Here is a 14,348-nt window from a genome sequence, read left to right as displayed (position 1 = left end):
ATTAACATTTTAGTTGAGAAAAGAGAATCCAATTTTAGAAATCACTTGAAACTTAATGATACTAGAAAGGTTCATATACATGTCAATGGAATGGATTGTACAAAGCCATCTTAAAATGTACAAAGCCATTTTGGACTGTACACAGCCATCTTGAAATATACACAGCTATCTTGGACTGTACACAGCTATCTTGAAATGTACACAGCTATCTTGGACTGTACACAGCTATCTTAGACTGTACGCAGCTATCTTAGACTGTACACAGCCATCTTGAAATGTATGCACCAATCTTGGACTGTACACAGCTATCTTGGACTGTATACAGCCATCTTGGACAGTACACAGCCATCTTGGACTGTACGCAGCCATCTTGGACTGTACGCAGCTATCTTGGACTGTACGCAGCTATCTTAGACTGTACACAGCGATCTTGAAATGTACACAGCTATCTTGAAATGTACACAGCCATCTTGAAATATACACAGCTATCTTGAAATATACAAAGCCATCTTGGACTGTACACAGCTATCTTGGACTGTACACAGCCATCTTGGACTGTACACAGCTATCTTGGACTGTAAACAGCTATCTTGGACTGTACACAGTCATCTTGGACTGTACACAGTCATCTTGAAATGTACACAGCTATCTTGGACTGTACACAGCTATCTTGGACTGTATACAGCCATCTTGGACAGTACACAGCCATCTTGGACTGTACGCAGCCATCTTGGACTGTACGCAGCTATCTTGGACTGTACGCAGCTATCTTGGACTGTACGCAGCTATCTTAGACTGTACACAGCCATCTTGAAATGTATGCACCAATCTTGGACTGTACACAGCCATCTTGAAATGTACACAGCTATCTTGAAATGTACACAGCCATCTTGAAATATACACAGCTATCTTGAAATATACAAAGCCATCTTGGACTGTACACAGCTATCTTGGACTGTACACAGCCATCTTGGACTGTACACAGCTATCTTGGACTGTAAACAGCTATCTTGGACTGTACACAGCTATCTTGGACTGTACACAGTCATCTTGGACTGTACACAGTCATCTTGAAATGTACACAGCTATCTTGGACTGTACACAGCTATCTTGGACTGTACACAGCTATCTTGGACTGTACACAGCCATCTTGAAATGTACGCACCAATCTTTGACTGTACACAGCCATCTTGAAATGTACACAGCCATCTTGAAATGTACACAGCCATCTTGAAATGTACACAGCCATCTTGAAATATACACAGCTATCTTGGGCTGTACACAGCTATCTTGGACTGTACACAGCCATCTTGGACTGTACACAGCCATCTTGAAATGTACGCACCAATCTTGGACTGTACACAGCCATCTTGAAATGTACACAGCCATCTTGAAATGTACGCACCAATCTTGAAATGTGCACAGCCATCTTGAAATGTACGCACCAGTCTTGGACTGTACACAGCCATCTTGAAATATACACAGCCATCTTGAAATGTACGCACCAGTCTTGGACTGTGCACAGCCATCTTGAAATATACACAGTTATCTTGAAATATACACAGCTATCTTGGACTGTACACAGCCATCTTGGACTGCACACAGCCATCTTGGACTGTACACAGCCTTCTTGGACTGTACACAGCCATCTTTGACTGTACACAGCCATCTTGGACTGTACACAGCCATCTTGGACTGTACACAGCCATCTTGGACTGTACACAGCCATCTTGGACTGTACACAGCCATCTTGAAATGTACACAGCCATCTTTGACTGTACACAGTCTTCTTGGACTGTACACAGCTATCTTGGACTGTACACAGCTATCTTGGACTGTACACAGCCATCTTGGACTGTACACAGCCATCTTGAAATGTACGCACCAATCTTGGACTGTACACAGCCATCTTGAAATGTACACAGCCATCTTGAAATGTACGCACCAATCTTGAAATGTGCACAGCCATCTTGGACAGTACACAGCCATCTTGGACTGTACACAGCCATCTTGAAATATACACAGCCATCTTGAAATGTACGCACCAGTCTTGGACTGTGCACAGCCATCTTGAAATATACACAGTTATCTTGAAATATACACAGCTATCTTGGACTGTACACAGCCATCTTGGACTGCACACAGCCATCTTGGACTGTACACAGCCTTCTTGGACTGTACACAGCCATCTTTGACTGTACACAGCCATCTTGGACTGTACACAGCCATCTTGGACTGTACACAGCCATCTTGGACTGTACACAGCCATCTTGGACTGTACACAGCCATCTTGAAATGTACACAGCCATCTTTGACTGTACACAGTCTTCTTGGACTGTACACAGCCATCTTTGACTGTACACAGCCATCTTTGACTGTACACAGCCATCTTGGACTGTACACAGCTATCTTGGACTGTACACAGCCATCTTGAAATATACACAGCTATCTTGGACTGTACACAGCCATCGTGGACTGTACACAGCCATCTTGAAATGTACGCAACAATCTTGGACTGTACACAGCCATCTTGAAATATACACAGCTATCTTGGACTGTACACAGCCATCGTGGACTGTACACAGCCATCTTGAAATGTACGCACCAATCTTGGACTGTACACAGCCATCTTGAAATATACACAGCTATCTTGGACTGTACACAGCTATCTTGGACTGTACACAGCCATCTTGAAATGTACACAGCCATCTTGAAATGTACGCACCAATCTTGAACTGTACACAGCCATCTTGAAATGTACACAGCCATCTTGAAATGTACACAGCCATCTTGAAATGTACACAGCCATCTTGAAATGTACACAGCCATCTTGAAATGTACGCACCAATCTTAGACTGTACACAGCCATCTTGAAATATACACAGCCATCTTGAAATATACACAGCTATCTTGGACTGTACACAGCTATCTTGGACTGTACACAGCCATCTTGAAATGTACGCACCAATCTTGGACTGTACACAGCCATCTTGAAATGTGCGTACCAATCTTGGACTGTACACAGCCATCTTGAACTGTACACAGCCATCTTGAAATGTACACAGCCATCTTAAAATGTACACAGCTATCTTGGACTGTACACAGCCGTCTTGGACTGTACACAGCCGTCTTGGACTGTACACAGCCGTCTTGGACTGTACACAGCCGTCTTACACTGTACACAGCCGTCTTACACTGTACACAGCCGTCTTGGACTGTACACAGCCGTCTTGAAATGTACACAGCCATCTTGAAGTATACACAGCTATCTTGGACTGTACACAACCATCTTGGACTGTACACAGCCATCTTGGACTGTACACAGCCATCTTGAAATGTATGCACCAATCTTGGACTGTACACAGCCATCTTGAAATGTACGCACCAATCTTGGACTGTACACAGCCATCTTGAAATATACACAGCTATCTTGGACTGTACACAGCCATCTTGGAATGTACGCACCAATCTTGGACTGTACACAGCCGTCTTGGACTGTACACAGCCGTCTTGGACTGTACACAGCCATCTTGGACTGTACACACATGTCTATAGCCATCTTTGATACACACATGTCTTGGATTTGTACACATCCATCTTGGACAGCCATCTTTGATTGTACACATTGACTTTCAAGGTTCAACAAAATACAAATATACTTACATGTACAGTATTGATGATATAAGATGACAAGTATTGCTAATTTATGTCTTGAATACAATATGATGATGTTTTATTCCAAATGTAATTTGAGAAATGAATAATATTAATAATTGCTTCCAATTTGGGTAGTCTGTGAATGTCAGTGGGTCATATTATTGATAAAGAAGAAGAAATGTTTTTCTCTCATCTTGACAGAGTAGTCAATATACGTCATGTGGCTTTGGGTGTGGCACTCTGACTAAAATAGAAATCTCATCTATTGTGCTATACATATGACAGTGCCAGATGACATGTTATACAAATTGGTCATTAAAGTGACTGAGTATATTTCATATTGCGATGACATTCAGTCATTAAGTGTAAAGGAGTGTAATATTACATACACAGTGTAGATTCTGCTAACCTGTATTTTGTCATTATTTTCAATATTCATAAATTTCTTGTTAAGTTTTCTGTTACTTTCATACAAAATAATGTTCTGGTCAAATGTTAGTTACGATAGGCAGTCATAAAATTGGCCTGCAACTCTTCAACTTTTCAAATGAATATGTTGCTTTCTATGCATTAACGATTACACGATAAGACGGTCTTTCAAGTGTTTAAGTTGGATACAGTGAATGACCTCATGTCATCTGTTAGCAGATGATCTCAGTGACACTATCATTTGTTTGGTGTGAGTGTTTTGTTCACTTACTGGGCTTTGTAAATAGTACTGTTCCTGTCTGCATATTAAATTAAATACTAAAGAGACGAGGAAGTCTTTTATTTAACAGAGGTCTTTAGTGCCTGAGGTGTGTACTTTGAATACGTTTCTTTTTGCACAATATTAATTTTTGACAAGTCATTGTATTACAAGGATGTTGGATTTACCACTCTACATTTTGGTCATTATTACCCGTTTGAATGTTTATTTGTAAACCTACTGCAACTTGTGTGATATTCTGTTAATTTTTATTCATTATTCTTGACAAAAACAAACTTTGCATTGTATTGTTAATTAAATTAATATGTTTTTCAAATTGTACAGTATGATTGGGTTTATTAAAAGGAACTATCACAATATAAAAAGCATTGCTGTACATTAGTTATGTGTTGCAATTGAAAAATGGTAGCACAGTATAGTATGAACATTGATGTGTTTCAGTACAATTTCTGTAAAGGCAGGCTAGATGGGATACTGAAATATTGTACCAAGTTATGTGGAAAACGTCTTCCAATTCTTTCAAATCAATGACAGTACTTTGACATGGTCTTTCTTTATAAATGTGTCATCGGATAATTTAGCTGAATTTGTAACATCTGTTTTTTAAATAGCTGATTTTTGGTTCAATGTGAGATGAAAATGACTTATGCATACAGGTATCACGCAGTTCTTGTCTGTATAGATACACTTAGTGTGGGGTAATCAGGAAATGGATATTGCCAGCACAATGTTTATAGTCTACATGTACATGCACAATATCATGATATCATACGTTGATGACACGTAATGTATCTGCGATGTGATTGGTTTATAAGCAAAGTTTAACCTTTGACCTCATCACTTGTATGTTATCAAAACGATCATTTCAATTCAGTTTTGTTGTCTTTAATTGACTAATAAAATCTAAGTGCATTAAGTGTGTTAAACAGACTAGCATTTTTCTAAGGCAACCCAGATGTGATGTATAAAATACTAAAAACTGCAAGTATAAATAAAACTGACAAATAAACTAAGGGAATTTAAAAGAAAATTAGAGCCTACATCGAATTTTGATCAGATTGACTTTAAACCTATTTTCCATGTGCTTGGGTGTTCGTGCTTCACATTTCTTGTTACCACCAAATCATAAATACATACGAGATTGAACCTTCTTGATTTGTGTTACATTAATAACAAATGGCAACATATTCTATTATTACAGTATTAAGTAAACATTTCTTATCCCATATGCATAATCCATTTTTTTGTTTCAGATTTAATTTGATGCATCAGTAATTGAAAATGTCTGTTCCAAATGGACCCACACGTACACAGACCATATTGGATAATATGGTGGGTGTCGGTGACTGTGTACTATTAGATCCAGTAACAGAGGATGCATTTGTTGATAATCTGTTACTCAGATTTCGTGCCAAAGATGTTTATGTAAGTAGTGAACATCACTGATATTTTTGTTTGTTTTTTGTTAAAACTTGAACAGCTAATTCACTGGCATGAACAGCTATAATGTGCTGGCATAAACAGCTAATTCACCAGCATGAACAGCTAATGGGCTGGCATGAACAGCTAACCCACTGGCATGAACAGCTAATGGGCTGGAATGAAAAGCTAATGTGCTGGGATGAACGGCTAATGTGCTGGCATAAACAGCTAATTCACCAGCATAAACAGCTAATTCACCAGCATGAACAGCTAATTCACCAGCATGAACAGCTAATGGGATGGAATGAAAAGCTAATGTGCTGGGATGAACAGCTAATGTGCTGGCATAAACAGCTAATTCACCAGCATGAACAGCTAATGGGCTGGAATGAAAAGCTAATGTGCTGGCATAAACAGCTAATTCACCAGCATGAACAGCTAATGGGCTGGAATGAAAAGCTAATGTGCTGGCATAAACAGCTAATTCACCAGCATGAACAGCTAATGGGCTGGAATGAAAAGCTAATGTGCTGGGATGGACAGCTAATGGGCCGGCATAAACTGCTAATTCACCAGCATGAACAGCTAATGGGCTGGCATGAACAGCTAATGTGCTGGCATAAACAGCTAATGGGCTGGCATGAACAGCTAATGTGCTGGGATGAACAGCTAATGTGCTGGGATGAACAGCTACTGTGCTGGGATGAACAGCTACTGTGCTGGGATGAACAGCTAATGGGCTGTCATGAACAGCTAATGGACTGGCATAAGCAGCTAACTCATCAGCATGAACAGCTAATGGGCTGGCATGAACAGCTAACCCACTGGCATGAACAGCTAACCCACTGGCATGAAAAGCTAATGTGCTGAGATGAAAAGCTAATGGGCTGGCATAAATAGCTAATTCACTGGCAAGAACAGCTAATGGACTGGCATGAACAGCTACTGTGCTGGGATGAACAGCTACTGTGCTGGGATGAACAGCTACTGTGCTGGGATGAACAGCTACTGTGCTGGAATGAACAGCTAATGGTCTGGAATGAACAGCTAATGTGCTGGGATGAACAGCTAATTCACTGGCATGAACTGCTAATGGGCTGGGATGAACAGCTAATGTGCCAGCATGAACAGCTAATTCACCAGCATGAACAGCTAATGGGCAGGCATGAACAGCTAATGTGCTGGGATGAACAGCTAATATGCTGGCATAAACGGCTAATATGCTGGCATAAACGGCTAATATGCTGGCATAAACGGCTAATGGGCTGGCATAAACGGCTAATGGGCTGGCATAAACGGCTAATGGGCTAGCATAAACAGCTAATTCACTGGAATAAACAGCTAATGGGCTGGCATAAACAGCTAATGAGCTGGCATGAACAGCTAATGGGCTGGCATGAACAGCTAACTCACTGGCATGACAGAATACTAACTGCAATAAATAGGAGAAAAGCTAGATTGGCAAAGTCAGGAATTAAAAAAAAATAATTTCAATTTAGCTTTTTTAACGTGATCGCAAAAACTAGCGTGACTGCAAAAGAAATCCTGACTTGGACACATCTGCAGGCGACCCCCTGCGTTGGAGTGAAAACCAGCGCGGATTCACTCCGGTGATTATGCTAATTAAAATATGTTGACTAACATTGACAACGTATCAAAGTGCAGCTGTATATGTCATCTCTTATCTATGTTAATGTACGTGACCTTTCACTTCTGAGGTCCCGACGATTTTGATAGACTACTTATATGCATTGAACATTTAAATCGACTGGTTTTCAGTAAAAATGGATGAAAGTATCACCATTGCACTTTAAACGGTATCCATGTCTGCGATCGAATCAATCTTTAAAAAGTCACGTTTACTTTTACACACCCACTCATGAATAATCAATGACATCATGAATAATTAATATCAGTCAAATGCCCGCAGATGCGTCCAGTCAGGATTTCTTTAGCGGTCAGGTTATTTTTCTTGATTACACTGAAAGGACTAAAAGAACAATTATTTCATTTTGTAAAACAAAAAAGAAGTCCCGACTTTGCCAGTCTAGAGAAAAGCCTACATTTGGCTTCGTACCAACTGTATAGTATTTATTTGAATAGCAAAATATAAAATGGGTCTCATACTTGTTTCCATGGAAACAGATACATTATTAAATATGGGCTTTACTCTAAGGGAGAAAGAGTTGTTACAAAGTTTAGAATATAAAATGGTAAAAATTAGTATGAACTTATTAATTAATCTCTCAAGTGTGTGTCTCATTTTTTTATGCATCTATTAGACATACATTGGTAATGTTGTAGTATCAGTTAACCCCTATCAAAGTTTGCCGCTGTATGGAGACAAGAAGATAGATGAATACCGTGGTAGAAACCTTTATGAATTACCACCACATATGTGAGTACTTAATACTGTAAAAATACTATATTTCAGCTAGGATTAATTTTCGCTAAAACAGATTTTTTGGGTGTTTTGTATAAAATTTTATTTTCACTGATTTTTGACAAGTTGAATGTACAATATAGGAAAAAAGGTATATTCACTGAATTTTATTTTTACTGAATCATTCCTTCAGCGAAAATTAGTTGCAAGTTAAAATAAATTATTTTACAATAACTTATATTTAAAACAAATAATCAGGAGAGGTAACATTTATAACAGGTATTGGTAGATGTTTGAAAAAAGAAATTGTTTTTAGATTATTTTTTTTCAATTATATCTTCTAGTTATGCAATTTCAGATGATGCATATCGGTCTATGCGAGACAAGAATAGAGATCAGTGTATTATCATTACAGGTGAAAGTGGTGCTGGTAAAACAGGTACAGTGACTATTCCTATCCCATTGGTCTAGTTTTCCCCTCCTAAGTTGTAAATTATAAGGTGTGGCCTCTGTTGTCTAATATGAAAAAATGATATTACAGAAGTGCGTTTGAAGGGATGGTCATGTTGTAAAATAAAATAATTGGATGGTATCACTCTTAATGTAAGCTACTAATTTTACAATTTTTATGAATTTTGTGATGCTGGGTTTGTCCTAGCAACAGAAATTAAATGGTTTTACTGTAAGATTAGTATGGAATCATATGACAACAGCGTTTATAAAATACCAGAATTTTAATGATTTATGTTTTTACTGATTCTGTAGAGGCTAGCAAGATAGTTATGCAATATGTAGCTGCAGTATCAGGTAAAGGAAAAGACATTGATGAAGTGAAAGAACAACTTTTACAGTCAAACCCAGTGTTAGAAGGTATGTACACATCTGACTGGTATAATAGAATAATTCAACTATGGCTTATCACTGGCCATTGCTGACTAATTAGTCTCCATTCGCAGTCCGAAAACGGGGACTTACGTTTTGACCTCTGTGTGTCCGTGCGTGCGTGCGTGCGTCCGGACCTGTATCTTAGAAATGCCTGGACCAATCACAATCAAACTTCACACATACGTCATACATGTTATTATACATATGCACGTCAATTTGTTTCACGATCTGAATCAAGATGGCCGAATGGCGGCCATTTTTGTGCTAAAAAAATCATAAAAATCAAGCATTTCTCGGCTGTTTACTGATGGATTTTGTTCAAACTTGGTGTATACATTAGACATTATGGGACCTTGATGCAAATAATTTTGTTTTTCAGATTAGATTTACAATGGCCGACTGGCGGCCATTTTGTTTTAATGAATGTGGTTCTTGTGCCATATTATGTTCAAATTTTAAATATTCATTATACATCATGTCATAGATAGACAGATATATTGGTTTGACGATCCTATTCAAAATGGCCGAATGGTGGCCATTTTTGTGCTAAAAAAATCATCAAATATCAAGCATATTTGGCATTACTATATATATATATATATATATATATATATATATATATATTTTTGTGCTAAAATATCAAGCATTTCTTGCATTTATGGATGGATTTTGTTCAAACTTATAACATACATTAGACATTACAGGTTCCTGATGCACGTCATTTTATTTTTCAGATTGGATTCAAAATAGCTGACTGGCGGCCATTTTGTTTTAATGATTGGGCTTCGAGAGCCAAATCTCTTAAATGCTTTGACTGATTATATTCAAATTTTATATATTCGTTATACATCATGTTATATATATATACATGTATTCAAAATGGCTGATTTTGAATGCTGTTCCAAAGCAATATCTCTCAATATGGACAAGTACTTGTTTGACGATCAGATACAAATGTCAATCATTTTAAAAATCATATTCCTGACATGGTTATATTCCAGCTATATTACTATAAACAAAACTATATATTTTAAATTTGATAACTAACAGGGACTGTGCCATGCATGGCTTGTTTAACTATGGCTTATCACTGGCCATTGCTGACTAATTTAACTATGGCTTATCACTGGCCATTGCTGACTAATTTAACTATGGCTTATCACTGGTCATTGCTGACTAATTTAACTATGGCTTATCACTGGTCATTGCTGACTAATTTAACTATGGCTTATCACTGGTCATTGCTGACTAATTTAACTATGGCTTATCACTGGCCATTGCTGACTAATTCAACTATGGCTTATCACTGGCCATTGCTGACTAATTCAACTATGGCTTATCACTGGCCATTGCTGACTAATTCAACTATGGCTTATCACTGGCCATTGCTGACTAATTCAACTATGGCTTATCACTGGCCATTGCTGACTAATTCAACTATGGCTTATCACTGGCCATTGCTGACTAATTCAACTATGGCTTATCACTGGCCATTGCTGACTAATTTAACTATGGCTTATCACTGGCCATTGCTGACTAATTTAACTATGGCTTATCACTGGCCATTGCTGACTAATTTAACTATGGCTTATCACTGGCCATTGCTGACTAATTCAACTATGGCTTATCACTGGCCATTGCTGACTAATTCAACTATGGTTTATCACTGGCCATTGCTGACTAATTCAACTATGGCTTATCACTGGCCATTGCTGACTAATTCAACTATGGCTTATCACTGGCCATTGCTGACTAATTCAACTATGGCTTATCACTGGCCATTGCTGACTAATTCAACTATGGCTTATCACTGGCCATTGCTGACTAATTCAACTATGGCTTATCACTGGCCATTGCTGACTAATTCAACTATGGCTTATCACTGGCCATTGCTGACTAATTCAACTATGGCTTATCACTGGCCATTGCTGACTAATTCAACTATGGCTTATCACTGGCCATTGCTGACTAATTCAACTATGGCTTATCACTGGCCATTGCTGACTAATTCAACTATGGCTTATCACTGGCCATTGCTGACTAATTCAATTATGGCTTATCACTGGCCATTGCTGACTAATTCAATTATGGCTTATCACTGGCCATTGCTGACTAATTCAATTATGGCTTATCACTGGCCATTGCTGACTAATTTAACTATGGTTTATCACTGGCCATTGCTGACTAATTTAACTATGGTTTATCACTGGCCATTGCTGACTAATTTAACTATGGTTTATCACTGGCCATTGCTGACTAATTTAACTATGGCTTATCACTGGCCATTGCTGACTAATTCAACTATGGCTTATCACTGGCCATTGCTGACTAATTTAACTATGGCTTATCACTGGCCTTTGCTGACTTATTTAACTATGGCTTATCACTGGCCATTGCTGACTAATTTATGATTGAAGCCTTGCTTTCCAATGTCCTACAATAATATGATAAGTTCCATTAGCCGCTGATGCATTCTGTTCAGCAACGGCTGATAAAATAAGATAATAGTAAATTAAAATAGATGTTATTGACTTATTCACTCCTGATTATATGTATATTATGAAAGAGGATTTCTCATTATAATATTTTGGTAAAACTCACTACATTTTAATGCCTATTTCCCTCAATATTTTAACACCACATAATTAATATTCATCACAATGTCTATGTTTAATATTTGATAAAGAATATCACCATAGAAACCAATACAAAGTTGAAATACTGATTATTAACTATCTTGTTAAAGATTTTTATCACTTTCTGTATACTTGTCACATGAATCCATAATATTAAAAATAATTTTTAATTTTGTTAAAACCTCAGATTGAATAAACATTGGGTTGATATTGAAGCACATAATGAATGGATGTTCTTATGCTTTGGTGCAAAGTTTTGGAGTGACTGACTTAGCATTACAAGCATTGTATAGTAGTGATTGTTTGAACTAACTGATACAACAAACCTTATGATGTATAATTTATTTGGTTTGACAGCTTTTGGAAATGCCAAGACACTTAGAAATGACAATTCTTCCAGATTTGTAAGTATTTTGATATTATCAAATCTATGTTGAGCCATTAGATTTATTGTTTTCTGCAATCACTGATTTGCAATAATCAACACTACTGTTAGGAAATTTCTATTTATGTTTTTAATTAGTTGCATACTACTGTTGTATTCTTCTCAGGGAAATTAAAATTGAAACACAAACTACAAACTAATACAGTGATTTTATATTTGTTAGCGTCAGTGTTGAATGTGGGTGCATATTTTGACATCAAGTCTTCCATGAGTTATAGTATTGTCAGTATAAGTAACTTTTGTGTTTTGCATTACAGGGAAAATACATGGATATGGAATTTGATTTCAAGGGAGATCCAGTTGGTGGTGTCATCACAAACTGTAAGTATGATACATCACTATTGGTAAACAGTGTCAAACCAGAGCAAGAAAGTGTTAGTTTCTCACCACTTCATTGGCGATAGTAAGAACCAGATGTCAGTAATGTTCTTTCCAAGATCTGTTACTTTGTAGTGGTGTTGTTTTCACTAAGTAGTAAAAATAATATTTAGTAGTAAATTATAATATAACATAACACCATTTAGTCTATTGTGTTTTTATTGTGTTTTTATTTGTAGATTTACTAGAAAAGTCGCGTGTGATAGATCAGAGTCCTAAAGAACGAAATTTTCATATGTTTTATCAACTACTTTCTGGGGCTCCCAGTCTTCTACTTGGTAGGTACTTTTCTTTATTAAACATGACACTGTCTTGAGAGAAAGATAGCCTAGGTCATCAGTGCTACATAGATAATAATTGATATACATGTATTTAGTAAATAAACTGAGATGTGAAGTCCTCCATTACAAAACCACAAGGAGATAGATTGAAATAAATATTACTCCAAGCCCCCAACTAAGCTCACTCTTGGTATGTGTTACAACCATCTTAGAGTTCAACCATCGTAGCCTCACTTAGGGTCACTCACTTCCAGGTATGTAATTGACTCTAAATGTTTCTAATTGTGTTTTCAGAGGAGCTTATGTTAGATAGAGATGCCGAAAAATACAACTTTTTAAACCAAAGCGGATGCATAAATGTGGACACTATTGATGATAAGAAAGACTTCGCAGTAACTCAGGTATGTGTGTGTGGTGATCACCCTAAGAAAATGTCACCATAAATCCTACAACCAATAGTTGAATTCTAAGAATTTCACTTGATACTGTAAAATGACTAATTTGTATGCTAAATTTTACATATTCACTTTGTTTTAAATTAGGAAAGTGCAGACTATAAACCTATAAACAGGAATATTTTGTGATGAAAAGAAGGAACTGGTGTTGAAAAATCTCACACAATATTGCCAACATTGTTTTTTTATACATTATAGAAAGCCATGCAAGTGTTAGGATTTTCAGATGAAGAAATTCTAGGCATCTATAAACTCTTAGCGGCCATTTTGAAACTTGGTAATATCCAGTTTGAGTGTTACACGGAAAAGAGTGGCATGGAAGCTGTGAAAATATTGCAAGAAAAAGGTTAGTAGAGATTATTTAGTTTGTATGCTTTATTAGTCTGTGCAATTCACATTATTATTATTCTTTATTCCGCACTATATGGCCGCTGGCCTAAAGTACTATTACATTTCAAAACTAAAATTACACATGGTCGCTTTAAAATTACAAGATACATATACTTCAAATTATACTTCCATTTCAGTTTCTCTGTAATGAAAACTCTTAAACAAATATTTACCCAAACCTAATAAAATATACATAAATGCCTAGTCATAAAATAACTAAACAGAAATTATTGTATATTGTTTTGCCAAAATTTGTACAATTCTATATGAAAGATGTATCATTACTTGCAGAGATGATTGAGATATGTGACTTGTTAGACTGTGAACCAAATGATATATTACAATCATTGACCAAGCGTAGTATGATGGGTGGTAAAGGTGATAAAGTTGTGACATCATTGGACCCTTCACATGCTGTCTATGGTAGAAATGCTGTCTGTAAAGCCATATATGCAAGATTATTTGAGTGGATCATCAAGACAATCAATGAAAGCATCAGGGTATGTATTTATTGTTATGAGATGTAATTGTTAGTGTCTGCCGAGCATTAGGAAGTTGTGAGTACATGGATAAATCAATAATAATGAGATTATAATTGAGTATAGTATTGTGCACTCCACATAAAACTATACATCTGGCTGTGATCAGTTTGTTTAGGCCAATAAAATTCCACATTTCATAATAATTTATGTAATTATTGTCAATAT

At 36.9% G+C, this 14,348-nt stretch overlaps 1 protein-coding gene and 1 long non-coding RNA gene across 2 annotated transcripts in view; one reads left to right on the top strand and one right to left on the bottom strand.

The window, feature by feature from the left end:
* Positions 1-14,348, bottom strand: part of LOC144343506 (uncharacterized) — an 80,963-nt gene that overhangs the window by 30,994 nt on the left and 35,621 nt on the right. The gene's annotated exons all lie outside the window — the stretch shown is intronic.
* The window catches only part of LOC100374351 (unconventional myosin-Ia-like), a 61,464-nt gene that overhangs the window by 30,739 nt on the left and 16,377 nt on the right, over positions 1-14,348 (top strand). Inside the window, exons 2-11 of the mRNA XM_078006025.2 lie at positions 5,620-5,791; positions 8,071-8,186; positions 8,516-8,610; positions 8,937-9,041; positions 12,050-12,096; positions 12,395-12,458; positions 12,695-12,793; positions 13,091-13,197; positions 13,450-13,597; positions 13,933-14,141. Of these exons, the coding sequence (XP_077862151.1) occupies positions 5,648-5,791; positions 8,071-8,186; positions 8,516-8,610; positions 8,937-9,041; positions 12,050-12,096; positions 12,395-12,458; positions 12,695-12,793; positions 13,091-13,197; positions 13,450-13,597; positions 13,933-14,141 (1,134 nt within the window). The 5' untranslated portion in view covers positions 5,620-5,647. The remainder of the gene's footprint in view (positions 1-5,619; positions 5,792-8,070; positions 8,187-8,515; positions 8,611-8,936; positions 9,042-12,049; positions 12,097-12,394; positions 12,459-12,694; positions 12,794-13,090; positions 13,198-13,449; positions 13,598-13,932; positions 14,142-14,348) is intronic.

Source organism: Saccoglossus kowalevskii, chromosome 21 (assembly GCF_978046115.1).
Source record: "Saccoglossus kowalevskii chromosome 21, keSacKowa6.1, whole genome shotgun sequence".
Lineage (NCBI taxonomy): Eukaryota > Metazoa > Hemichordata > Enteropneusta > Harrimaniidae > Saccoglossus > Saccoglossus kowalevskii.
Note: the sequence above shows the minus strand (reverse complement) of the source record. Positions and strands in the feature narration are given on the sequence as shown.